This window comes from Piliocolobus tephrosceles, chromosome 4 (assembly GCF_002776525.5).
Source record: "Piliocolobus tephrosceles isolate RC106 chromosome 4, ASM277652v3, whole genome shotgun sequence".
Taxonomy (NCBI): Eukaryota; Metazoa; Chordata; class Mammalia; order Primates; family Cercopithecidae; genus Piliocolobus; species Piliocolobus tephrosceles.
This window is the reverse complement of record NC_045437.1, coordinates 162,349,062-162,374,159: the sequence shown is the minus strand read 5'-3', so window position 1 is coordinate 162,374,159 and position 25,098 is coordinate 162,349,062. Positions and strand designations below refer to the sequence as shown.

At 39.0% G+C, this 25,098-nt stretch overlaps 1 protein-coding gene and 1 pseudogene across 2 annotated transcripts in view; one reads left to right on the top strand and one right to left on the bottom strand.

Annotated features, from left to right (window-relative positions):
- Positions 1 to 1,322: 1,322 nt before the first annotated feature.
- Positions 1,323 to 8,131, bottom strand: LOC111530736 (annotated as a pseudogene).
- Positions 7,374 to 25,098, top strand: part of PRRC1 (proline rich coiled-coil 1) — a 32,366-nt gene continuing 14,641 nt past the window's right edge. The window contains exons 1-6 of one of the 2 annotated variants that reach the window (XM_023196938.1): positions 7,374 to 7,577; positions 13,223 to 13,345; positions 14,299 to 14,685; positions 16,385 to 16,545; positions 20,097 to 20,199; positions 23,220 to 23,383. In XM_023196938.1, the coding sequence (XP_023052706.1) occupies positions 13,243 to 13,345; positions 14,299 to 14,685; positions 16,385 to 16,545; positions 20,097 to 20,199; positions 23,220 to 23,383 (918 nt within the window). In that variant the 5' untranslated portion in view covers positions 7,374 to 7,577; positions 13,223 to 13,242. Of the gene's footprint in view, positions 7,589 to 13,222; positions 13,346 to 14,298; positions 14,686 to 16,384; positions 16,546 to 20,096; positions 20,200 to 23,219; positions 23,384 to 25,098 lie in introns of both variants that reach the window. The other variant, XM_023196946.1, reaches the window with a different exon arrangement.

The window sequence follows — 25,098 nt, the reverse complement described above, 5'->3', positions numbered from 1 at the left end:
GTATTTGAGAAAAATAATTGCGTTTGCTCTTTTTTTTTCTTTTTTTTTTTTTACAATTTAATATTACTGTATTTCCTTGTAAGAGGAACGTTTCAACAAATTTTACAGGTGTCAATCAACACTTGTTCAAATTGGGCACATATCAAATCTAGCATTGTGAGTGTTTTATTTATTTGCAAGTGAATTTTAACTATCATTACAAATGTCAATATACTACACAAAACATCCACAGGAACTTTTTTCATCTTTTTTTTTGAATTGTACATAAACATTTCCTACATAATCCAATATACAACAGAGAAATGGTACATCTTTTTCTTTCAATTTACATACAATGGAAAAACAAGTATATATATCTATTTTACAAAGTGTAATAAGACACTAGAGCAAGTTGACAGTTTATAATTGAGAAATTATCTAATAAAAATATCAATTTTTTTCACCATCAGTCACTTCCATAACCAAGTGTTATTCTGATTAATAAAACTTGCTGCCTATCAGAATTCTGGTATATACTCATACCATTACTCAACTTGTAGTACTGCTCCCCACTTTAGTTCTTCACAACCACTAACATAGAAAATTGTTGAAAAGTAGGGGCAAGCATTTGCAAAAACAAACAAAAAACCGCCAGCTTATTGTAAGCATGAACATGTATGATGGAATTTCTTCCCAGCAGTAGGCTTTCAAACCATCAAGAAATCACCAGAACTAAGTTTGCCAAGTTATTTTGCCTACGTCCAAGAGGAGATGCACTTGTATATCCAACAGAGGAGCTGAAAATCAAACTTAGTGTTCAGTTTCGGGGTGAGGTGGGAAATTCAGCCACAATTTTAAAATGACTGTCTTAAAAAAAATGACCACCCAAAATAGGTTCATTAAATTTATTTTAAAAATCATAAAATGTTTCTTTAAAAAGAGCATTATATCCTGCCCACTGCTCTGAACAGATGCCAGGGACATGTGGATTATTGTTACTTTTCCTCCCTGTCCCACTCCCAAATGTTACAGTGGCCACAAAACAAGGTGTTCGCAATAATTACATGAGGGAAATTTTTAAAAAATCACCAACAATAACAAAAAATAAAATCCATTCACTCTGCTGCTGTTTCAAAATTTCAAAGTTCGTTTTTGGATGCCCTTCTCCCCAACCCTGTTTGTAAGGAACTAAAACATTACAATCGGTGAACAGCAAAGATTTCACTACACCTCAAATGCAGAACACCAACGAAGCAGAGGAATGTTGGCTTTCTAAACAGAAGCAGATAAAAAAACAAAACAAAACAAAAAAGATGCAGGACTCCTTCAGTTCTTCACTAGTCTTAGAAAAACTTCCCGGAATACTGCTTCACATTGTTCTGTATCTAATACTGTGCATTCTGTATCTGGTCCTGTGTTCCTGTAATGGTAATGATCCGATTTTCGGATCCTTTTAAAGGCTCGTCAGTTTTGATCATAGCTCCCAACTCATGACGGGTTTAATCCGCTGACCACTTTTGCCAATAATAGATCCAGTCAAATCTTTGGGAATAGTTACTTGTATAGTAATAATAGGTCCACCAAGATCACCCATGAGCCACGACCCCCTGCATGGGAATAATCATATCTGGAGCCACTCTGTGGTTCATAAGCCATCTGCCATTCTGATGGGCTCCATGGATCTATTGTACAGTTCCAAGTTTCATCAGGACTGAAACCAACCATGCCGTCCTAACGGTCTCTAGGTCTCCCTCTTCTGTCACAGGCCATTAGGTCTCCCCACTCTAGCTGGTGGTAGTGGTGGAGGAAGAGGAAGATTTCAAGCTCTGCTACTACCCCGGCCATCTCATCCAGGAGGAGGAGGAGGTGATCCTCGATGAGGGCTCATATCTCTTCTAGATGGAGGCATGGGATGCCCACCCCGACCAGGAGGCATTCTGTCAAAACCACCTCTTCCCCACATCGGAAATCCCACTGGGCATCCAGGGTGGTTATCAAACATCATTGCAAAACCACCATAATCATAGGTTTCATTGTAAAAATTGGGATCATAAGGCTATACAGGTCCTTTGATGGGAGACTCAGATATAAGATCAAGGATGATCTTCATGCACTCTACAACCCTATTGGGTGTTCCTCCAATAAGAACAGCTCTGTCAGTGGGATGAGAACAGCATTCCTAGAAAAGCTTGATGGTTGTTTGAGAGTTCTCTCAAAGTTCTTTGATTTTAGCACCTTTGACCCCAATATTCCTCCTGCTAGACTCTGATGAAACAACAGCCTCAACTCGCAGTCAAAGTCACTTCCTTTATAGTGTTGGTAATTTAAGCACTCAACAGCATCAGATTCCAGCAGGAGCTGGCTGGTTGCAGTGAGTAATGGCAACTTCAGGTCCTCTTCCAAGGTAGGGATGATTTTCTTCAGAATTTCTCCAATTGTTTCAATATCAGCACTGATATTCAGTATGTACTCGGGGCCACTGCTGTCTGAGACTGAAACACTAGCATTGTAGTCCGTACAGAGAGCCTCGATATTCTTGCCTCCTTCTCCAATCACTGCCCCAGCAATCTTGCTCTGAAGCAGAATGCGTAATTCAACCATCTCATCAGTGTTTCTAGATCTTTTTCAATGCTTGTTCCTATTCCATATCTTCTGCAGGGCGTTTACCAAATTCACCATTGGTTTCAGTGTTAGGGAAGGTTTCTTCTGGCTGTACAGTTTCCACTTGTATTAAAGGGACACACCAAGCTATAGGCCACAAATAAGTGGGACACAGGCAGAGTTTGCTCCTTTAAGGAGAATTAAAATAGATTCTAGTGATGATTATGTGTGTGGGGGCAAAGGACAGGTATTGAAATTTTCACACTAAACTCATGTAAAAATGAGTGACTTCTTGATATCTCTGTAATAGGATAACCCATAAGTTCTATTGCCCAAATTGTAACATTTTTTAGAATAAGAGGTGGCTACTTTAAAAAATAATGCTGGGACAACAATCCTAAAGTGGGAGTGTCCCAGACAAATTGAGAGGTAGGGTTCCACTATAGCTTATTAAATTTCCTTTAGTTGAAAGCAAACAAGCAAACAAACCTTGATTTGGAAATTACAATTCAGACTCAACCAAATAAAAGTCCTTTTGGTTTAAAATAGTTATCATGAGATGAATATTCAGGCAATTTTAAACTCAAAGAATAAGAGCTAACACTGTGAGTTAGGCACCGTGGTAAGCACTCCACACCTATTAAGTCATTTAATCTTCATACAAAAACTATGAGGTAGATATTAATATGACTATTTGCCCCACTTTATAGCTGAAGAAATGGAGAGACTGTGTTTAGTGGAAGGTCCAAGGTTAACTGGTGACCCAGCAGAGCCAAGATTCCAATCCAGGTTTTTTGGTGCCAGCTGATGTCCTAGTCCATGCTACATTGCCTCTCACACTCTAAGCTTCAGCCCACTTGCCTCCTAAATTTGAATTTCAGATGAACAATAATTTTTTTTTTTTTTTTTTTTTTAGTACAAATGTGTCCTATGCAATATTTGAGACAAGGCCCCTCCTTCTTCTTGGTTGCCAAAGGAGCTTACTTATCCTCAGCATGGTTGAGTGCTGAGCGTGGGTGTGGGCTTCTGATCTCTATGTCTCAGCCAGTACCCTTGGCGTTATCTGCTGAAGTGTTCTTTTTGGTTGTATAACTCACAGCCTAGTCTCCCAGCAGAGCCCATCATTTCTCAAGCCAGAATCAGCTCTGCCTCTACTCCTGGTTATGCTGCAGATGCCTAGTCTCAGCCTCATCTCTTATCCGCCTAGAAATATTCATATGAATATTTTTGAATGCTTGCATATTCATATGAATATTATGAACATTAAGGACTATCTTAGGAATATTTAAGAATAGGCTGGGTGCGGTGGCTCAGCCTGTAATCCCAGCACTTTTGGAGGCCAAGGTGGGCAGATCATGAGTTCAAGAGATCGAGACCATCCTGGCCAACATGGTGAACCCCCATCTCTACTAAAAATACAAAAATTAGCTGGGTGTAGTGGTGGGTGCCTGTAGTCCCAGTTACTCTGGAGGCTGAGGCAGGAGAATCGCTTGAACCTGGGAGGCAGGGGTTGCAGTGAGCTGAGACTGCACCACTGCACTCCAGCTGGTGACAGAGTGAGACTCCATCTCAAAAACGAAAAAAACAAAAAACAAAAAACAAAAAACCAAGAATATTTAAGAATAGACCTAATAAACCTGATTTGGGCTAGAAGAAAAGCCTCAACTCAAATGGGAAAGAGTTTTTGGTTTGCCTATGTTTGTGAGCAAGTAAAGCAAAATTCCACCATAGCACTTGCTCACTCATTATAGCTCACAAATGAATCCTATCATATGTTAGAGACGTCCTGTAAGGAAGAATTTGATGAGTTGTTAGCAATGACTGAAAAAATAACAAACTAAGCAGCTCATCGTTCTGCTATAATTTTCCATTGACTCCCTTCATTGTCTGCCACCTAAGAAGAAATCTTCTTACCTTACCACCCACAAAGCAGGCAAGCAGCTGAGGTACAGCCTAAGGATTCTAGGTTCCAACTCCAGCTCTACGCACCATTTTCATAGCCTTAGTTTCCACGTTTCTAACACTGGAATAATAATACCTGCCACATAAAGTTTTTTTGAAGTTCAAATGAAAAGTGGTAAGTAAAACATAAAATATAGTAACTGTAAACCAAGGTTAACTTCAAAGCTCATCTTATACCTCATTGTCCATGTAGTGGGTTGAATAGTGCCCACCCCCCAAGAAAGATATGCCCACCTGGAACTTGCTACTATGAATTTATTTGGAAACAGGATCTTCATAAAACCTACAAATATCTTGAGATGATATCATTCTGGATTTAGGGTGGGCCCTAGGCGGAATGAGTATGCACTTACAAGGAAGTATGCTTATAAGAGAAAGGCAGAAGGAGATTTGAGACACAGAGACACAGGGGAGAAGGCCATGTGGAGACAGAGGCAGAGATTGGAGGTATGCTGGCACAGGCCAAAGAACACCTAGAGTCATCAGAAGCTAGAAGGGGCAAGGAAGGATTCTCCACTCGAGCCTTTGGAGAGGCTCTGCTGACACCTTGATTTTGGACTTCTAGCCCCCAGAACTGTGAAGGAATCAATTTCTGTTGTTTTTAGCCAACGGAAACATTAGTTGTGGTAATTTGTTATGATAGTCTTAGGAAACTAATACAGCTTACCCCCAACCCATCAGTAAACCATGACAGCTCCATCTTCAAAATACATCCAAACCGTGTGCCACCCCCACCTCCATTAGGGACACTAAGCCACCATCATCTCATTACTGGTCATCCTGCATTCATCCTCACATGCCCTGTAGTCACACAGTAATCAGAGTATGATCAGAAATTGATGTCAAATCTTGTCAGTCCTCTGCTCAAAACCCTCCACGTGCTTCTCATTTCTCTCAGAATGTAACCAAAGGCTTTCTCATGACCTACAAGACTAGACACGATCTGGCCCCACTCCCTGTCCTTTCTTCTTTAACACTGTCATAGTCCTGCTTCCTTGCTGCTCTGCGCACATGCCGAGCACACTCCCTCCTTGAGTCTTTGCATGCTCTTCTTTCTGTTCGGATAAGCACAGGCCTGTTGCATTACACATCTCTGCTCACATCTCACCTCTTCAGAGAAGCCTTGCCCCTTCATCCTATCTGAAGTGGTCTACTCCAATTACTGTCAATATTACATCACTCTTTGTTGACTCCTCAAAATGTACATCACAAACAGTACTTACTTTATTTTCCTGTTCCTACCCTCTCTCCTATTATAAAGAATGCTCCCTAGGTATCAAGACCTTGTCTGTCTTGTTCATTACTGCATTTCCAGTACCAATGCTCAGCTCATTGCAGCCACTAATAAATATTTGCTGAAAAGATGGAGAAATCAACATACCTTATAGCTATTAAGGGTGTTCACCAGAGAGGATGAAGATGGTATCTGTTTTTAGCACCACCCCAAACAGCACGTTCCAGACACTAACCTGGATCTCCACCTACACACAGTCTTAGAGGTTAGGAGTCACCGCCAAAGAAAACCACCCATTGTAGTTGCACAGTGAGATCTGAAGTCAGAGTATTGCTACACAGTATTAACTTTTCAGTGAGGTGTTTTAGAATGCCTACAACTGTCAAGTTCAAGAGATAGATTAATGTTAAATCTATAAATGAGTTCCTGAAAAAAAATTGAGAACAACAAAAACAATTTTTTATATCTTTGATGAAAAACAGTTTAAAAAATGTTTTCCGATGGGTGCGGTGGCTCACGCCTCCCAGCACTTTGGGAGGCTGAGGCGGGCAGATCACGAGGCCAGGAGTTCGAGACCAGCCTGGCCAACATGGTGAAACCCCGTCTCTACTAAAAGTACAAAAATTAACTGGGTGTGGTGGCGTGCACCTGTAATCCCAGCTACTCGGGAGGCTAAGGCAGGATAATTGAGCTGAGATGGCGCCATTGCACTCCAGCCTGGGCGACAGGGCGAGACTCTGTCTCAAAAAAAAAAAAAAGTTTAAGAAGTTCTCATATGCTCTATTTTATTTGACTCTGTCACCTGCCTGGGTCAGGGATGGTGGACAGCGTTATTCTTACTTTTCAGGTAGAAATACGGAGACTTATGGAGACTAAGTGACCCGTAGAAGGTCAGACAACTGCACAACTGGCAATAAAGTCGTCTCAGACTCAAATCAAGACTTCTGATTTGAGGTTCCTTATTTTCCTCTATTGTACTCCATTAATTAACTTATTTAATGTACATTATTGAACACCAACTATTTCAGGTACTGTGTTAGGTGCAGCATATAATAAGAAAGTTGATAATCTGTCTGCTATTTTACAATGTTAAAAAAAGTGCATACACGTACTTGGGGGGAAAATCAGTACAGTAACTGCTATTCTTCTCCTCTCTCCCTCTTCTCCTAATCCCTCTCTCCTGATATAATCACTGTTACCTGGAAATCTTTGGCTATACAGGCTAAGTCCCCTGTATCTGCCGTGAGGTCCTTCCTGGAGGTGCTGACTGGACTAGATGACCTTGGTTAGATGACGACCAACTAGATGACCTTGGCTAACTCATCTCTATCCCTGGGGCGGCTGTGACACAGGATGAGTGAGCTACGCCTGGTAACAAGAGTGCCACTCTAGTGTAAGGGGGCTGCGAAGCAGAAAGGAGGTCAGCCCTTTGGAGAATGTCTCTAGAGGGTGTGGGCAGAACCACGTCTCCGTGGTTAGGCAGGTCTGGGTACCTAAGTTTAACTTGCCGCGGCCGGGCCGGGTTCACAGCGCGTGGGACAGGCGGGGCGTGGCGATGCGGGGCGGAGCTGCGGGGCGGAGCTACGGGGCGCGGGCGGGGCGGTGCGGCGCGGCGCGGCGCGCGGCCGACGTGGCAGCCGCAGGAGCATGCGCCGCCAGTGGCCATCTTGTAGGCGGGGACGCGCCGAGGTGAGCTCCAGTGCGCACCTTCGCTGTCTGCTTCAAGCTGTAGTTCTGCGTCCCGACCTGCCTAACATACCCCACTCTTCAGCGACCACGCAGGCATTTTCCCGGTCCCCAGGTGATCGCCAGGTGGCTGCGACGCGCGTGTATGAGGCGGGTGGCATGGCATGGCATGGCTTGCAGGCGCCAGAGGCAGACCCCGAGGGACGGTGTCCCTGGAAGGTGGGCGGGCCGGCCGGCGCCACTGGACGCCCATGTCGTTTCCTAGACCCCTAGTCGCGCGGTTCGGGCGCAGCTCTGGCGGCGTGCGGAGTGCAGCAGACTGGAGTGCACGTCGCAAGATGAGCAGTTTCCGCTGGGGGTGGCACGGTGGGCGCGTTTCGAGGGTCTCGCCCCGCGACACTTTGCCCCTCTCCAAGGACCAAGGCTGGAGCGCCCTGGCCCTTAGGCCCACGTTCCAGTGCGCTGACTTCAGGAGAGACTGGCGGCGACGCCGGCGGACTTTAGCCTGGCCCTGTCTGGCCTGGAGACGTGGCAGAGCCTGAGGGGAGGCAGCTGTCTCCTGAAACAGGATTTCGGCCGCCCTGGCCCTGGAGAGGCCCAGGAGGCTCGAGAGTCATCACACCAGGACCGGCAATGAAAGGAAGCTTATTTTCCCTGAGGTTACCCCATCGGTGCTTAGCGCCACTTGGGAGGGGTTTTGCATTCTCTAGTTTCTTTGTTTGGTCTTGGGACCTGCTTCAGTCAAATTTGCAGGATAGCACGTTTCCTAGATTGACAGACTTTATAGCCAATAGTGTTTTTGTCATTCGAAGTAGTTATTTTGAGAGACAACGTGCATTTCTGCAATCGTGGCACATCTTGGCATTCAGTTTAATTCAGTGAAAATTTATAAAATTTTATTTCGGGGTCAGATTAGGCTCTAGCTAACGCTCACTGTCTGGTAGTAGAGGCAATCTTGTGGCACGAGTAGGTCAGCAATATTTGCTCTTAATGCTTTAAAGTTTATCAAAGCTTCACTATTCCATTTCTTGTAAACTTGTAAATAGCCATCCACTTTTTTTTTTAACAGAAAAACCAAGGCATAAGCAAATTGGAACAACAGGGTCTAGCCAAACTGAGAGCTCAGTTTTCCAAATTGTTTTCTTCACTTTTTCTTTAGTGTTGATACATAAATAGTACTTTTCGTGACAAGACTTGAGCCGTAAAACAGTTACCGACTCTGACACTTCAGTGGTGTTTTATCATAATAGGTTTTTTTAGTAGGAGGCACTATGTTTATGCGTGTAAAATTTACCTCAATATTGCCATTATGCCAGTTTTCATATTTTAAGCCATTAAAGACAAATAAATTATTGATTCCACTTAATGGCTTTGTGTTCATTGTACAGTTTCTTTTGCAGACACATTTGTTAATGTTAGGCATTCTCTTACAGTAGGACTTCTACTAGTCATTGTAAGGATTGGGGAGCATCTGTAGTAGAAAGTTGAATGATCAGTAAAAAATTAAATGAAGAAAAGAGGTAGCCTTGGTTGAGGAGTGATAAAATCTCCAACGGGGCATTTCTGGCTCAGGTTATCTACCTTGGATGTATAGGTACTGAATGAAAGGATTCAGCCTCCCTGGATCCCTGTTCTCTATTTAGTGCCATAGATATTTCCTGTGTTCACAGCCAAACTTTTTGAAAGTGTTACGCGTGTTAGTCTCGCCTGCCACTGCTTGATTCAGTTTACACTGGAATCTTTCTTTACTCTTTACATGAAAACCACTCTCCCTAAATTCATCTCCAGTTTGGCAAATCCATTGAACTTCTCAGTATCCTATTTGGCTTCTCTGCAGCATTTAATACTGTTGCCCATTCATACTGTGAAACACTGGCTTTTGGACACCACAGTCTCCTGGTTTTCTTCCTTTTTGCTCATCTCTTATTCTCTGCAAGCTTGTCTTCCATCTTACTAAACTAGTAATTGGTTTTACATCATTTTCTCTTATCTCTTGGTATTTTCTTGCATAATCCCTCTCAAAACATGACGTTAGACTATCAGTACACTGATGACACCCACATTTGTGTGGTTGCTAAGCTCCAGACCAAGTCAGTGTCTCTACTTAGATGTTTGTTTCAAGGAACTTAAACAGCATGTCAAAGACTAAACATTTTATGATTTCCCCCATCTGACTCCCCCAGAAAGAACATCAAACACATTGGCCTTTTGCAATGTTTCCTATCTTTGTGCATAGCACCACCATCTAACTAGTTGTGCAAGTCATGCCTCCTTTCCCTGCCTCCATACCCAGTCGGTCACTGAATTTTGCCATCTAATCTTGTCTTGAACTTATTTACTTTTCTCCATCTCCACTATCATCACTTGAGTCTGGGTCAGAGTTTTTCAACTTTGGCACTGTTGACATTTGGGGCCACTTAATTCTTGCATATAGGCTGTGCATTGGAGGATTTTTAGTAGTATTCCTAACCTCTTCCTGCTATATGCCAGTAGTAGCCCTCTCATGACAATAAAAAATGTCTTGGACATTGCCAAGTGACCCGTTGGGGGCATAATCAGCCCCTCCCACTATGAAAATCATTGGTCTAGCTTGTTATATACTTCTGTTGGAACTACTTCTGTATCTTCCTTAATGGCCTGTCTGCATCTGCTCTGTCTGCCCAGTGGCCCAGTCTACATACTTTGCTCAGATCTTTTCAAAAAATAAATATGAATTGCCAATGACTGGAATCAGCCTAAATGTCCTTCAACAGATAAATGGATAAACTATGGTACGTCTATACAATGGAATACTATTCAGCAATAAAAAGGAACCAACTTGATATTTGCAGCAGCTTGCATGAATCTCAAGAACATTATGTTGTGTGGAAAAAAGCCAACTTCAAAAGGTTATACGTTGTATGATTCGATTTATGTAACATTCATGGAATGAGAAAGTGACAGAAAACAGAGCAGTGTTTGCCAGGGCTTGTGGCTGATGGGAAGGTAGATAAAGGAACAGCCTGAGGAAGCTTCTTTTTAGTGATGGAATAGTTCTATATCCTGGTTGAGGTGGTGGTTATATGAGATTGTGCATATGATGAAACTTCATAGAACTGTGCACATACACAGTAAATGTAAAAATGTGAAATACAAATAAGATCTATAGTTAATAGTATTGTACCAATTGTCAATTTCATGGTTTTGATCATTGTAGTATAGTTATTTAAGATGCTGTTATTGAGAGAAGCTGGGTTTGGGGTACTCAAGAACTCTGCTGTTTTTACATCATTTTTTGTGAATCTAAAATTGCTTCAAAACAGTTAAAACAAAAGAGAGTTATGCTACCCTCAGCTTGAATGCCTTACAATTGTAGAATATAGTAAATTTCTCTTCATAGGTTTTAGCCTGTAAACTGTTAAGTACAATGAGTTCTGAGATCTTCTCCAAAGAACCAATGTATCAGTATGTTCAGATCCCCTGTTCTTTGTTCTTCATTTTAAAGTTTAAATTCCTAGTTCTTTATGGCTCCTTGACCCTAGTTTCAGTAAACAACCCCCTTCTAGCCTCTATCAACTGCTCTGACCTTAGTCACCCTTGGTCACCTGCTCTGACCTTAGTAATCCTTGGTCACCTGCTCTGTTCTTAGTCATCCTGGGTCACCTGTTCTGTAACCATTGTTCCTGCCAAACTACTTACCCTGCTGCTCCGGCTCATACCCTTGCTGTCTTTAAAATAGCCAATCGGAATTAGGTTAGACTGTGTGGTCCAACCCTAGCCCATAGGGGAAAGACACAGCAGTACGGACTAGCTGCATTAGGATAAGAACCCCTTCCCCTCCATTGTTCAGGTGTGCTCTTGACATTGCTCCATCTGTGAGATGCACCCGTCTATAGAAGTAAAATTGCCTTGCTGAGAAAGGCAAGCTCGAGTGCTATTTATTTTGCGGCACTGAAAATTTATTTCTAATACAATGACATTCTGTTCTTTAAAAACCCAAGTTTTTTAACCTGGTGTATAAGGCTGGGCTTCTGTCTCTCCCTCCAGTCCTGATTCTTCCTTTCTCTCCCTTCACATGGATTTTCTTGAATGTATCTTGTTCTCCCCAGCTCAGTTGGTATATATATTTGCTATATGTTCACATTTTCTGAACTCTGCCTTTATTCCCTTTCCCAATTAAGTTCTTATCCTTCAAATCTTGGTTTATCTGTGACTTTTTTGGGGAACCCTTTCCTTACCTCCAAGTCAAAAATCATATTCCTGTTCAAACAAAACTTACCCTCAGAACACATAATTCAGCTACCATTCATTGTAAATTGGTTTTATTATTTGATTGTTTCCTGTACTAGACTGAAGTATCCTATTTGTTTTTACTAATCATTGTTATTTCCAGAGGCACTAGTATAGTGCTCGTCAAGCAGTTGGCCTTTGCTAAAATCTTATTAAATGAATAAAAATATTAAAAACAAATATAGCATATTTAGAAGTTGGTTCTGTACTTGGGATACACTTCAGGATTTGTAATTTTAAAGAAAGTTTTCTCATATTTTATAATCCATTGTCGTCTGTTAGGACCCTGCTATCTGATGGCATTTTTGCTATAGTTAATTTTTCTAAAACCTCAGATATGCAGTTTATCTGTTACTGGATATGCTTTAAAATGTGAACTAGGAAAATTGTGAGTTAATGTTTTTATCAAATGAAGCACATTTGATTTTATTTTATTGAGACAAGGTCCTGCTTTGTTGCCCAGGCTGGAGTGCAGTGGCATTCTCACTGCTCCCTGCAGCCTCAACCTCCTGGGATCAGGTTATCCTCTCACCTCAGCATTCTGAGTTGCTGGAACCATAGGCACGTGTCACCCTGCCTGGCTAATTTTTAACATTTTTGTAGAGATGGAGTCTTCCTATGGTGCCCAGGCTTGTCTCAAACTCTGGTCCCAAGGGATCCTCCTGCCCCTACCTCCTAAAGTGTAGGGTTACAGTCATTAGCCACTGCCTGGCTTTTTTTTTTTTTTTAATGTTAATGGGGATATCTTGTACACAGTGCTTTATGAGAGAAGAGGATGGCCTTCAAAAATACATTAAATAATTACTTATTTTTAGAGATGAGGTCTTGCTGTGTCACCCAGGCTGGAGTGCAGTGGTGCGGTAATAGCTCACTGCAGCCTTGAACTCCTGGGTTCAAGCCATCCTGCCACCACAGCCTCCCGGAGTCCTGGGATTTCAGGCATGAGCCACCGTGCCCAGCCTCATTGTTATTTTAAATTTAATAATGATTGAAATTTATGTTTATTTACTTGTTTTTATTTTTTAGGAATGAGATCTTGCTATGTTGCCCAGGCTTGTCTCCCAACTCCTAGCCTCAAGTGATCCTCCCGTCTTGACCTCCCAAAGTACTGGGATTATAGGCATGAGACACCGCACCTGGCTCAGACATAACTATCTCTAACATGCATTCATGTGGCAGAAATCAAATTAGTAGTTTACTGTTTGAATTGTAGTAGATAATTAGTTGTGTTGTTATTATGAAATTATTTCCCAGCTATAAAGTATCTACCTGGGAATGTTACAGATTGTTTGATATTAAATATTCTCATAGATTGCTTTCTTAGAAGTTTGGACAAACTCCTCATGTGGAAATAAGTTGCATTGTAAATAGTAAAGGTGGACGTCTATCTCCTGATGCTTTTTTTTTTTTAGTCGTTCTCTAACTATTCAAGCTTTAAAAATATACTTTTGGTTACTGTGTAATGTTTGTTACATTTTTATATTTTTACAGTATACCATAATTGAAGAAAAATGATGGAAGAGAGTGGAATAGAGACAACACCACCGGGGACTCCTCCACCAAATCCTGCAGGACTGGCTGCTACTGCTATGTCTTCTACCCCTGTGCCACTAGGTACACGTAGTTGTCTAATGTCTCATGTGTTTTGAGAATAGTGAAGATACTATCATCTTTTCTCAGAGTCAATTAAGAAAAGAATGCATATATTAAAACTTCTCTATTAATTTTTAGGATGAAAGGAAATAGCCTTTTTAATTTAAAGAGTAGAAAGACTTTTGTATTTAAAGTAAGAAAACATCAGTGTTTTGCTTTAGGTAGACTTTTGTTCTTTATGTTCATAATTTTACAAAACATCATTTATATTATGACAAAAATATCCTAAAAATCATGTGTTAGCTTTGTCTACTGTTCTTTTTCTTTTTTTTTTTTGAGATGGAGTTTCACTTGTCGCCCAGGCTGGAGTGTAGTGGTGTGATCTCATCTCACTGCAACCTCCACCTCCCGGGTTCAAGTGATTCTCCTGCCTCCGCCCCCTGAGTAGCTGCGATTACAGGCAAACTTGCCACCATGCTCAGCTAATTTTTGTATTTTTAGTAGAAAGGGGGTTTCACCATTTTGGCCAGGCTGGTCTCAAACTCCTGACCTCAGGTGATACACCTGCCTCGGCCTCCTGAAGTCCTGGGATTATAGGTGTGAGCCACTGCACTTGGCCTACTGATCTATGGCTTTGTGGTAATTAACCTATCTGAGCCTTCAGGGCATAGGTTTATATGCTCAAACTAGGGATGAGAAATTGCTTTATTTTATTAAAAATACACCAAAACAAACCAAAAAGCAAAAGCGAACAATACCATAGGTTCATACAGCTGCTTCTTTTACTTATGGGGCTTGAAAGTCATTTACACTCAGTTACATTTGTTGTATATTTTAAATTACACATTTTAAAATAATTCTTATGATATGCTCTGGTAAGTTTAAAAATTTTGCAAGGAAGTAATGAGACAGTTTGTAAACTAAATAAAAAACATTTCTAATCCTGTGGTTTTATCCTCTCCACTTTTTTCTAGCGGCAACCAGTTCTTTTTCTCCAAACGTATCCTCCATGGAGTCCTTCCCGCCACTCGCATACTCTACTCCTCAGCCGCCCCTTCCTCCTATGAGGCCTTCAGCGCCATTACCTTTTGTGCCTCCTCCTGCAGTTCCTTCTGTCCCACCACTTGTTACTTCTGTGCCACCTCCTGTTTCTCCATCAACTGCTGCTGCCTTTGGTAATCCTCCTGTATCCCACTTCCCACCTTCAACTTCTGCCCCAAATGCTCTTTTACCTGCACCCCCTTCGGGTCCTCCTATATCAGGGTTTTCTGTTGCTTCAACTTACGACATTACAAGGGGACATGCAGGGAGAGCTCCCCAGACACCCCTGATGCCATCATTTTCTACACCTTCAGGAACAGGTAATTCTCTCTTATTAATATTTTGAAATACGTGGCTATTAATTAATGTTTTATTCTTTTTAAAAATAATAGCGTTGTTGAGATGTAATTTATGTACTCTACAGTTCACCCAATTTAAGCATACAGTTCCATTGTTAGTTTACATACAGAATTGTGCATCCCTTGTCACAATTCTATAACCTTTTCATCACTTTAAAAAAGAAACCCTATACTTTTTAGCATCAGCCGCTACTGTCCCCCAAATCGTTACAGCTCTAGGCAGCTACTAATCTACTTTCTATGTATATAGATTTGCTTATCCTGGTCATTTCCTATAGACGGCATCATATAATATGTGGTCTTTTGTGACTGGCAACTTTCACTTAAATATTTTCACTTAACTATTTCACTTAAATATTTTCAAGGTTCATCCATGTTATAGCATTTGTCAGTACTTCATTCCTTCCCTTTCATGGCTGAATAATATTCCAGTGTATGAATATGTATACCACATTTCGTTCATTCAATTAATCAGTTAATGTTGGGTTGTTTCCACTTTGTGGCTGTTTAGATAATGCTGCTATAAATATTTGTTTACAAGTTTTTATATGGACATGTTTTTATTTTTCTTGGGTGTCTACCTAGGCATGGAATTGCTGACTTACATGATAATTCTACACCAAACTATTTTCTAAAGCAGGTGTACCATTTTACCTTTTTATCAGCATTGGGCGGGGTCCTACTTTCTCTGCATTAATGTTCTCTTTATTGCTTTCTTTGGTTTTCAGAGTTACCTGTCTCATGTTTTTGCCATTTAAATTATTAAAATAAGGCTGGTATAATTTAGTATATGATTTCTTTATGTGATATACAACTCAGTAGATGATTAGTATGGGATGTCAGAAAATTTCAAAATTTTGTCCTAATATTTGTTAATTTATAGAGAAATTTGAAGGTGAAGTCTGAATTTTTTTAAGTTTTACTGAAAAAATTATCAGGACTGACTGTTGCAGGGAGTAGTGTTTTTTTAGCCAGGTAAAAATTCAAAAACAAATAAAACCTCATGTATGCCAAAAGTTTGTGATATTAGGTCATTTCCTTTCCTAGGTCAGTTACATCTATTTGTTTTGTTTCTTTGGAATAATTGTTGCAAACGAGTTATCAAAACTTTGTGCTTGTCATCCTCTGCCTGTTGTTTCTCATTTTAGGGAAAAGAAGCAACTTTGCTGTGATTTCTATTATCTATCTTTCCCTGTCTACCTTTACAAATGAAACTTATTGCAGAGTACAAGTACTATATTTATGTCTATGTATATGTGAATTTTCTTTTTGAGTTAACATGAAGTATATAGAGTACGTGTAAGAATTGCATGCTTTTTTGTGATGAACTTCAGTGCTCAATTAATTTTATGGATTAAAGAGACCTGAACTACAGCTGTTCATATCCAAGTGCTGAATAGGACAGACCTGAAGAACTTTTGGATATATGCTTTTTGTCGATTTTCAGGATACTTGGTGTAAGACTATGTAAAGGGGAATACATTTCTCTTTGGAAATTCTGTTTAATTTGCATTTTATAAAGGTTTGTGTTAATCTTTGAGTTTATAACTCAGTCTTCAAATGCCTGAATATTAATATTAAAGTTGTTTGAGCTACTCCTTTTTATAGGAAAAAGTTTTTGGAATAAATTATACATATTAAAATTTTTGCCATTGACTAGGTCTTTTGCCAGCTCCTATTACTCAGCAAGCCAGTTTGACATCTCTGGCACAGGGAACTGGAACCACATCAGCCATTACTTTCCCAGAGGAGCAAGAAGACCCTAGAATTAATAGAGGTCAGGATGAAGCATCTGCTGGTGGAATCTGGGGTTTTATTAAGGTAAGAGGTATTTAAAAATTATGTTTAATTTTCTAATTTTAAAACTAACAGTTTTCGTTAGAGAAAATTTTGAAAATACAGAATGGCACAAGGAAAAATAAAATTCTTTTTTATTAGCAGTTTTCTGTAGCTGCTAACAGTCTCTTGCTTATGGATATCTGTGTAAACATTCCTTTGAATTAAAATCAAATTGAAGTAGTGACTGGTTGGATGGATACTATTTCATGTTTTCTGGTTTTTACTGAGCATATATCATGGACATCTTCCTGGCCATAAAATATTTTTTTCAGAAATGTATTTTGGTTTTTCTTGTGGCTGCTTCACTATACACGCTGTTGCATTTATTTCCCATGTTTTATTTTGCTATTCTGCCTATTGGCATTTTCTAATTATAATTATTTTTCTAAATTAGTTGATTTATTTTAATTGACAAAAATTGTATGTGTTTATTATGTACAACATGATGTATATATGAAGCATGTATACATTCTGGAATGGCTGAATTGAGCTAATTAACATATGCAATACCTCACATATGTACAATTTTTTGTGGTGAGAAAACTTACAAAACCTTAAATATAAGATTTTATATTTCAAGAATATAATGTGTTGTTCTTAACTATAGTCACCATGTTGTAGAAGAGATCTCTTCTAATTGTAATTCTTATCAATAAATCATCATCATGATAGGTCTGATGGTGACTCATGCCTGTAATCTTAACACTTTGGGAAGCCCAGGCAGGGGAATTGCTTGAGCCCAGGAGTTCTATATGAGACCAGCCTGAGCAACATAATGAGACCCAGTCTCTACCAAAAACTTAAAACACTTAGCCAGGCATTGTAGCATGTACCTGTGGTCCCATCTACCCAGAGGCTGAGGTGGTAGGATTGTTTGAGCCCAGGAGGTCCAGGCTGCATGAGCTGTGATCGTGATACTGCATTCCAGTCTGAGTGACAGAGTGAGACCCCGTCTCAAAAAAACAAACAAACAAAAAAACCCAAAACACTATGTGAGCACTGTTGTATGTAAATCTTTATGGACATCTTTTTTTCCTCTGAATTAATTCCTGATGAACATTTGAGTGAACATTTGAAAAAATTGGTACATATTCCACTCTTGGAAGTTTATACCAAAATACACTGGTATAGCATTTTTCACTTGCCAGCAGTAGTTATTAATTTAGACTAGGATATTTTCTGATTTGACAGGCAAAAAATCATACCACATTTTAATTTGCTTTCCTTTGCTACTGAATTTGAACATTTTCTCGTATGATTTTTAGCCATTTGTATTTTTCTTTTGTGAAATATTGGTTATGTTCTTTGCCTAGTTTTAAATTGGGAAGATTTTCTTTTGTTAATTTGTAGGAGTTCCTAATACAGTAAGAGTACTTTTCTGTATGCTCTCATATGTTGCAGTTTTCTCAACTTTTAGTTTACATTTTAATGTTACTACCCTTTTTGACAAAAAAGTTCTTCAGTTTCAGAAGTCAGTTTTATCAATCTCATCTCTTCTCTTCTCTTCTCTTCTCTTCTCTTCTCTTCTCTTCTCTTCTCTTCTCTTCTCTTCTTGACAAAGTCTTGCTCTTGTCACCTAGGCTGGAGTGCAATGGCACGATATTGGCTTACTGCAACCTTGCCTCCTGGGTTCAAGCAATTCTGCTGCCTCAGCTTTCCAAGTAGCTGGGATTACAGGTGTGTGCCACCACGCCTGGCTAATATTTTTGTATTTTTAGTAGAGACGGGGTTTCACCATTTTGGCTAGGCTGGTCTCGAACTCCTGACCTCAGGAGATCCACCTGCCTCGGCCTCCCAAAGTGCTGGGATTACAGGCGTGACCCACTGCAGGTGGCCTCTCTTTTTCTTTACATTTTTTTTCTTTTTTAATGCTAAAAAAGACCTTTTCCCACTATGATACTGTGATAAATGTTTTTCTATGATCCCTTTCTAATTCCCTTAACGTTTAATTTTTTAGACACTTAGCATTTAATATAGTTGATATTTCTTTACTATATGAGGTAGAGATCAAACTTAATTTTCTTCCAGCTACTCAATGGAGTCTTTCCATATCATATCCCCATTGATTTTTTGTGACTCCTTTATCTTCCTTAGGAAATTGTGTGTTAAAATCAGCTTCTGGCCTCTGTATTGTAGTCCATTGCTGTTTCCCTGTTCTTGTAGTAGAGCACACTGTTTTAATTATTTACTTTGTGTTCATTGTACTAATATTTGCTGACGTGGGGATGTGGAGCATTCAGTGATAAGATAGAAAGGACAGTTCAAGTCTGCATTTATAAATGTGTATCAGTATTTAGTTGTATAAGTTGTATGAGTGGCTGATTTCTCTTTTCTTCTGAATTTTTCTTTACTCATCTTTCCCAATTTTTTTTTCCAATGAATTTTGAAATCATTCTGCCAAGTTCCAATATTCAGCTAAGGATTTGTTTGCAATTTTATTGTTATAATTTATTATTATATTAAAGATTTAAAATTGATAGATGGTTGACTGATTTTATAGTATTTGAGCTTCATGTTTCAGGAATGTGGCATTTTTCTAAGCTTGTTTTTTTTTTAATACCCCTCTGTGCTTTAAAAAAGTTTTTTTTTTGCATACAGACTACAACATTTTGTCTCTTGTTAGGAGCATGTGTCAGTGTGTTTGTCTTGAATTGTAATACCCAGTTCAACTTTATAGGTCTTATAAATAGTAGTAAGTCATGATGTTTCAGCATATGGTTGGTTGGCAGTCTTAAATTTCAATTTTATGAACTAATCTTTTCCTGAGTCACCTTAGTTTAATGGCAGATTGGAAGATGGGGAATCCTGGCAGGTTAGTCAGAAGCCATCTCAGGAGGCACTGCTCCCTGGAGTGTCTTTTACCCTCTGTGAAATATTGCACAGGAAGGAATACTCAAGACTTGGTTCCTTCTGTCTAGTAATACTGGCTCTAAGAATCCAGAGAAATAGATCTGACTATAAATGGAGAGTTTGGGAATGTATAAAATGAGAAACAAAAAGTAGGAAAAAGAAGAAACTAGTCGAAGATAGCAAAATGTTGTGTGTTAAGGTAATAAGTAACTGTTCTGCCCCCAGATGAGAGGTGTTTTTACTCTTTTTATTTATCTTTTATTAAGGAACAAGTGTGGACTTATGTAGACACCTGATTGGGACCTTTATTTGGGACCCTAAGGGACAAGTTTTGCCCAATCTTTTATATAAATATGTAGAAATGAAATTATATATATGTAATAAATACATGTATATACACACATATATATGTATATATGTAGTATAGCATCCTTTCCATACCCGTGTTACTCAAAGCGTGGTCTGTGGATTGCTGCTGGTCTGCACACTGCTATGAGTCAGGAAGAAAAATTGAGAGTATCATTAAGAAACTTAATAGCCATTTGATATTGTCATGACCTTATATATCTTACAAAAGTACTGGTTTAGGATGCATTGGAAACTTAAAAAAGTTTCCTTCACAATCATGGTCATGGTATTCCTCACTTAGAGTGCATACTTATGTATTAATTTGTTTTATGCAGGGCGTGGCTGGGAATCCTATGGTGAAGTCTGTGCTTGATAAGACAAAACATTCAGTAGAAAGCATGATTACAACGCTGGACCCTGGCATGGCTCCCTATATCAGTATGTACATAAGTTAGACCAGTATCTGCCATTTTTTTAAAAGTGTATGTCCATGTCAGCCACTAATTGTAATTCTCTGTTTCCACTGATTGTGTAATCAGTGGAAATTCCTATTATGTTCTTGCATTAATTTGATTGTCAGTCTTAGTTTTTGGTGTTACTAATTCAACTTTTTTAAAAGTCATCATTAAATAACTTTTGAAAATCTCACAGAATGATCTTAGAAGGAGTAAAAGCCGTGAATTATTAGTATGCTTGCTGATTTTAATTTTAAATACAGGTTAACATTGCTTTATATGAATTTTACTTTATTCACTACTGACATTTGAAGTGATGCTTGTTTCATACTTTATTTTTACATTTCTTCTGTTATCTATTTTAATTAAATATGTTTATGTAATTGAGGAATAATATTTTTGGAGTAAGCAAATCTAGTTAATAATATCTGATGACTGGGTATATTGGGAAAGCTATTTTTAACCACCTCTGAACACTAATCATCCAGAATCTTCCAGACAGTTGATAGATACTGTCTGCTATTTAATTTTTATGTGCATGTCCAATATGTGAAAAAATACCACTTACAAGTCTCAGTGACCAATTATTAGTAATTCTGTAAAAGATAACTTTTAAGTCAAAATTTTCAGCAGGTACCTGAACAGAGATTTCAGTGGCAATAAAAAGCCAATAGCTTTCATAAGTCTTGACTATGTTGGTAGTGTACTGTCTAGTAAATATCAAAGGAGAAGGCCTAGCAATGGTTAAGTGTCTTTATTGAATGCTTCTGCCGGGCACTTTCTCATAAGAGCTCTGCAAGGTAGGTATTTTCCTCAAGTTTTGGATGAGGAACCTAGGTTTATAGGGATGTAAGTTATCACCCTAGATCACACAACTTGGTGAAGCTGTATTGAACTTATGTTCAAATTTTTTACAGTTAGCCACTTTGCTTTCCTTGTAGTAGAAAATTGAATCAAGCATGAAATCAGCTGAGTTGTTCTTTGTGTTTGTACATGTCCAAAGGATTCAAAATTGGACTCTGCCATATATGTTCTTTTCTTTGCAAGTACATGTTTTGAATGAAGGAAACAATATTTTTGGAGCTTTTGCTGTTTTAATGGCTGTACTGTGTTAGACTGTGAAAGCAATTACCTTATTTAATCCTTAGAGCAAACCCTGTGAGGTGCCAGGTGTTTTTCTTCTTCTTTTTTTTTTTTGAGAAAGGGTCTCACTCTGTCACTCAGACTGGAGTGCAGTGGCAAGATCTCAGCTCACTACAACCTCTGCCTCCTTGGTTCAGGCTATTCATGTGTCTCAGTCTTCTGAGTAGCTGGGACCATAGTCCTGTGCCACCACGTCCAGCTAATTTTTGTATTTTTAGTAGAGATGGGGTTTCTCCATGTTGGCCAGGCTGGATGGCAGGTATTTTTCTACAAAGAAACAAGCTCAGTGATTTCCCCAAGGTAAAGAAGCTGGTAAATGATAAAAGCAGAGCTCATACCCAAGGAAGTTTCTCAGAACACTAGTCTTCATGACGCCAAGAAAAATGTGTAACACTGAGGGGAAAAAAGAAAGGTACAGAAATGAAATTTCTATTATTAGCAAATGTCGTAACTTAATCAGCTTTAAAAAGTAATAAAATTGAATTCAAAAAAGCTGACACCTTTACTGACAGCAGAGCATCACCATTCTTAGCTAACAAAACAACTCAAAGTAAATCTTAAGGTTTTTTGTTTTTGTTTTTGTTTTTGTTTTGAGATGGAGTCTCACTCTATCGCTAGGCTGGTGTGCAGTGGCGAGATCTCGGCTCACTGCAACCTCCACCTCCCGGGTTCAAGCGATTCTCCTGCCTCAGCCTCCTGAGTAGCTGGAACTAAAGGTGCATGCCACCACGCCCAGCTAGTTTTTGTATTTTTAGTAGAGATGGGGTTTCACCATGTTGGCCAGGATGGTCTCGATTTCTTGACTTTGGAATCCTCCTGCCTCGGCCTCCCAAAGTGCTGGGATTACAGGCATGAGCCACCGTGCCCAGCCATCTTAAGGTATTTTTATACAGATATTCTAGGAATCACTTGGTGTAACAATTTCAAATGTGTCAAGAAACTCAGAAAGTATTAGAAATGGCAGGACTGCTCATCACAAGCTGAAAAGCCATTTTGAGCTGAAGCTTAATGGAGCAGTACTTAGCTAAGATCAAGAGATGTGTCCCATGTGGAGGAAAAAAGTAAAAAAAAAAAAGTATATTCTTCTTTTCTTTTGTGTTCTAGTAACTTCTGAAGTTTCCAGTAAAGATGTGATCTGTGAAACATTATGTCAGTCAGAAAAAAGAGATCCATTGTTTTTAAAACCCAAATATTTGAAAATACCTTTCACTGTTCCACGTGATATTTATTAGGGAAAAACAGCCTTGTTTCTAGGGCACAATGTTTTACATTATAAACAATTTTCATGAAAAATCTTTTTTGCTATTAATGCCAAATATCAGAAAGTGCCATGTTTAGAACCAGGGCTTTGAATTCATTGTATCACAGAAACGTTAAGGTTTCTATTTGTGGTATATGCTCAGAACATTGTGGGAATATTTAATAAAAAGCTTGATGACCCCATATTTAAACTATTTTCTAGGTAAAAAGTATATTTCATGGTAGTCCTTGTTTAGTGCATAACTTCTATGCAGCTCTTTGACAAATCACTTACTATCAGTAAGTCTTTATTTTAATTTTCCATAAATAGAGTATACTAAATGTGTAACTTACACTTAACAAGCCAGATATAAAATTTCTGGCTTGTGATATGTAATGTCAGTTTTAAGTCCTGACATTAGTACTAAGTAGATATGTTACCTTGGGCAAAACTTTGTTGGCCTCAGTTTTCTCAACTATATAAAAAAGATAATGATCTGTAGCTTGCATGGTTTTATGAAACTGGTAATAATTATGTAAATTAGATGTCAGCACCTGGTATGGTAGTAATTATGAGAATTTCATTAATTTGAAATTTAAATTTTCCTCTGGTCTTTGTAGAATCTGGAGGTGAATTGGATATTGTAGTGACCTCAAATAAAGAAGTAAAAGTTGCTGCTGTCCGAGATGCCTTCCAGGAGGTCTTTGGCTTAGCTATGGTTGTGGGGGAAGCTGGACAGTCCAATATTGCCCCACAACCAGTGGGCTATGCAGCTGGATTAAAAGTGAGTAATAGAATACCATTTTCAGGACATAGAAACTGGCATGTAATTTTTTCATAATTCTGATAATCTGTTGTCTCTATGGAGCTAATAGGCTTTTCCATACTGAAATAGCGATGAACTTTGGTTTTAGTGGACAGCCCTATTGTATTATGAAGATATAGTGGAGTTTGAATTTAAAGAACTCTAAGATAGGTTTTGATTATTGTGGGAGCAAAAGAAACATTGAGAGAGCACAAAAAGAGAGTAGTTAGTCCTAAACGAGATCTTAATCCAGCCTTAACATTCAAATCAATTACTGAGATGATAATATCCCTTGAATCCCATAAGCTTTTTGTTATCCCTATTGATAATGCTTAAAAATGTGTAAGTTCTAAGAATTCCATCCTCTCTTTCATACTTTATTTTCCTCTCTTTGTATTATTTCCAGCATACAGTCATACAAGAACAAATGAACAGTTCATTGGCATACAAACATCTTTCCCACCTTGAAAAATAAAGAAAAAACCAAAGGAAACCCCAACAAATTCTTTGACCTCCCTTCCTCTATAGCATAATGACCTGTTTTGCTTCCTTTTGCAGCTAAACTCCAAAGAGTTGCCAGCACTTTTCTTGTGTCCTTTTCACATTCAGTTAAGTCTGCCTCAGTTAGGCTTTCACGTCCAGCACTCCACTGATAGTGCTCTCAAGCTCATGCTAATGTTCTCCATCTTATTTGACTTATCAGAGGCTTTTGAGACAGTTGATCATGCACTTCTCTTTAATGCTTTTTTCACTTGACTTCCAGGATACCACACTTTAGTTTTTCCCTCCTTCATTGATTGCTCGCTCCTTCTGTACTTCCTTTGCTGATTCTTCCTCTTTCCAGTCTTCTGACGGTCACCTTCTCCTTATCAGTTAACTCTCAGACTATCCCATGGCTTTAAATACCATCTCTGTGCTGACAGTACCAAATTTAAATCTCCACCTGAGACCTTTCTGTAGATTCTTGATTTATATATAAGTTGCCTTTTTGACAACTTTACTTGAATATCTCAAACTTAATATGTCTAGAACTTAACTTCTTTCCTCCACATTTGCTCCCTCTAGCCTTCTCCAACTTAATTGATGGCAGCTCTGTCCTTCCGTTTTCTCAGGCAAGAAACCTTGGAGTCAGCCCTGACTTCTCATTACCCACTTCTCATTCATCAAGAAATCTTATTTGTAAGACAGACAATTCTTGTTTTTCAACATAATTATGTTCTATAAGGTTGCTACACACTGAATTCATGAATACTGAGCCGTTGCTCCCAGGGGAGATATGATGGTTAGGTCCCTGTGGGCCTCTGGTCACATTTTTGCCATCCTGTCAATACGTAACTTTGTTTTATGCTTCCTTCTGTTTAAATACATTTTTATACACATACATGCACATATTTTTGATTCATTAATATTGAACTCTCACAGTCAGCAGTACTATAACTCATGCTTGAATGCAGCTTATTTAACACACTCGTTTTCTCAGTAAGGCATATCATAATCTTCTGCTTAGCAACATTACTGCGCTCCAGCACTACACTTGGGGGCCATTTGAAAACAGCAGTTAACATCGACAAACACAAAGATGCAAAAAAGAGGTGCTAAATAGATCCCAAAAAGGATACCTGTTTACATTATGTCAGCTGAAAGAAGAAGACAGGGCACCGCCTTGTTCAGTGTCAGCTAGGAGTGTATGCATC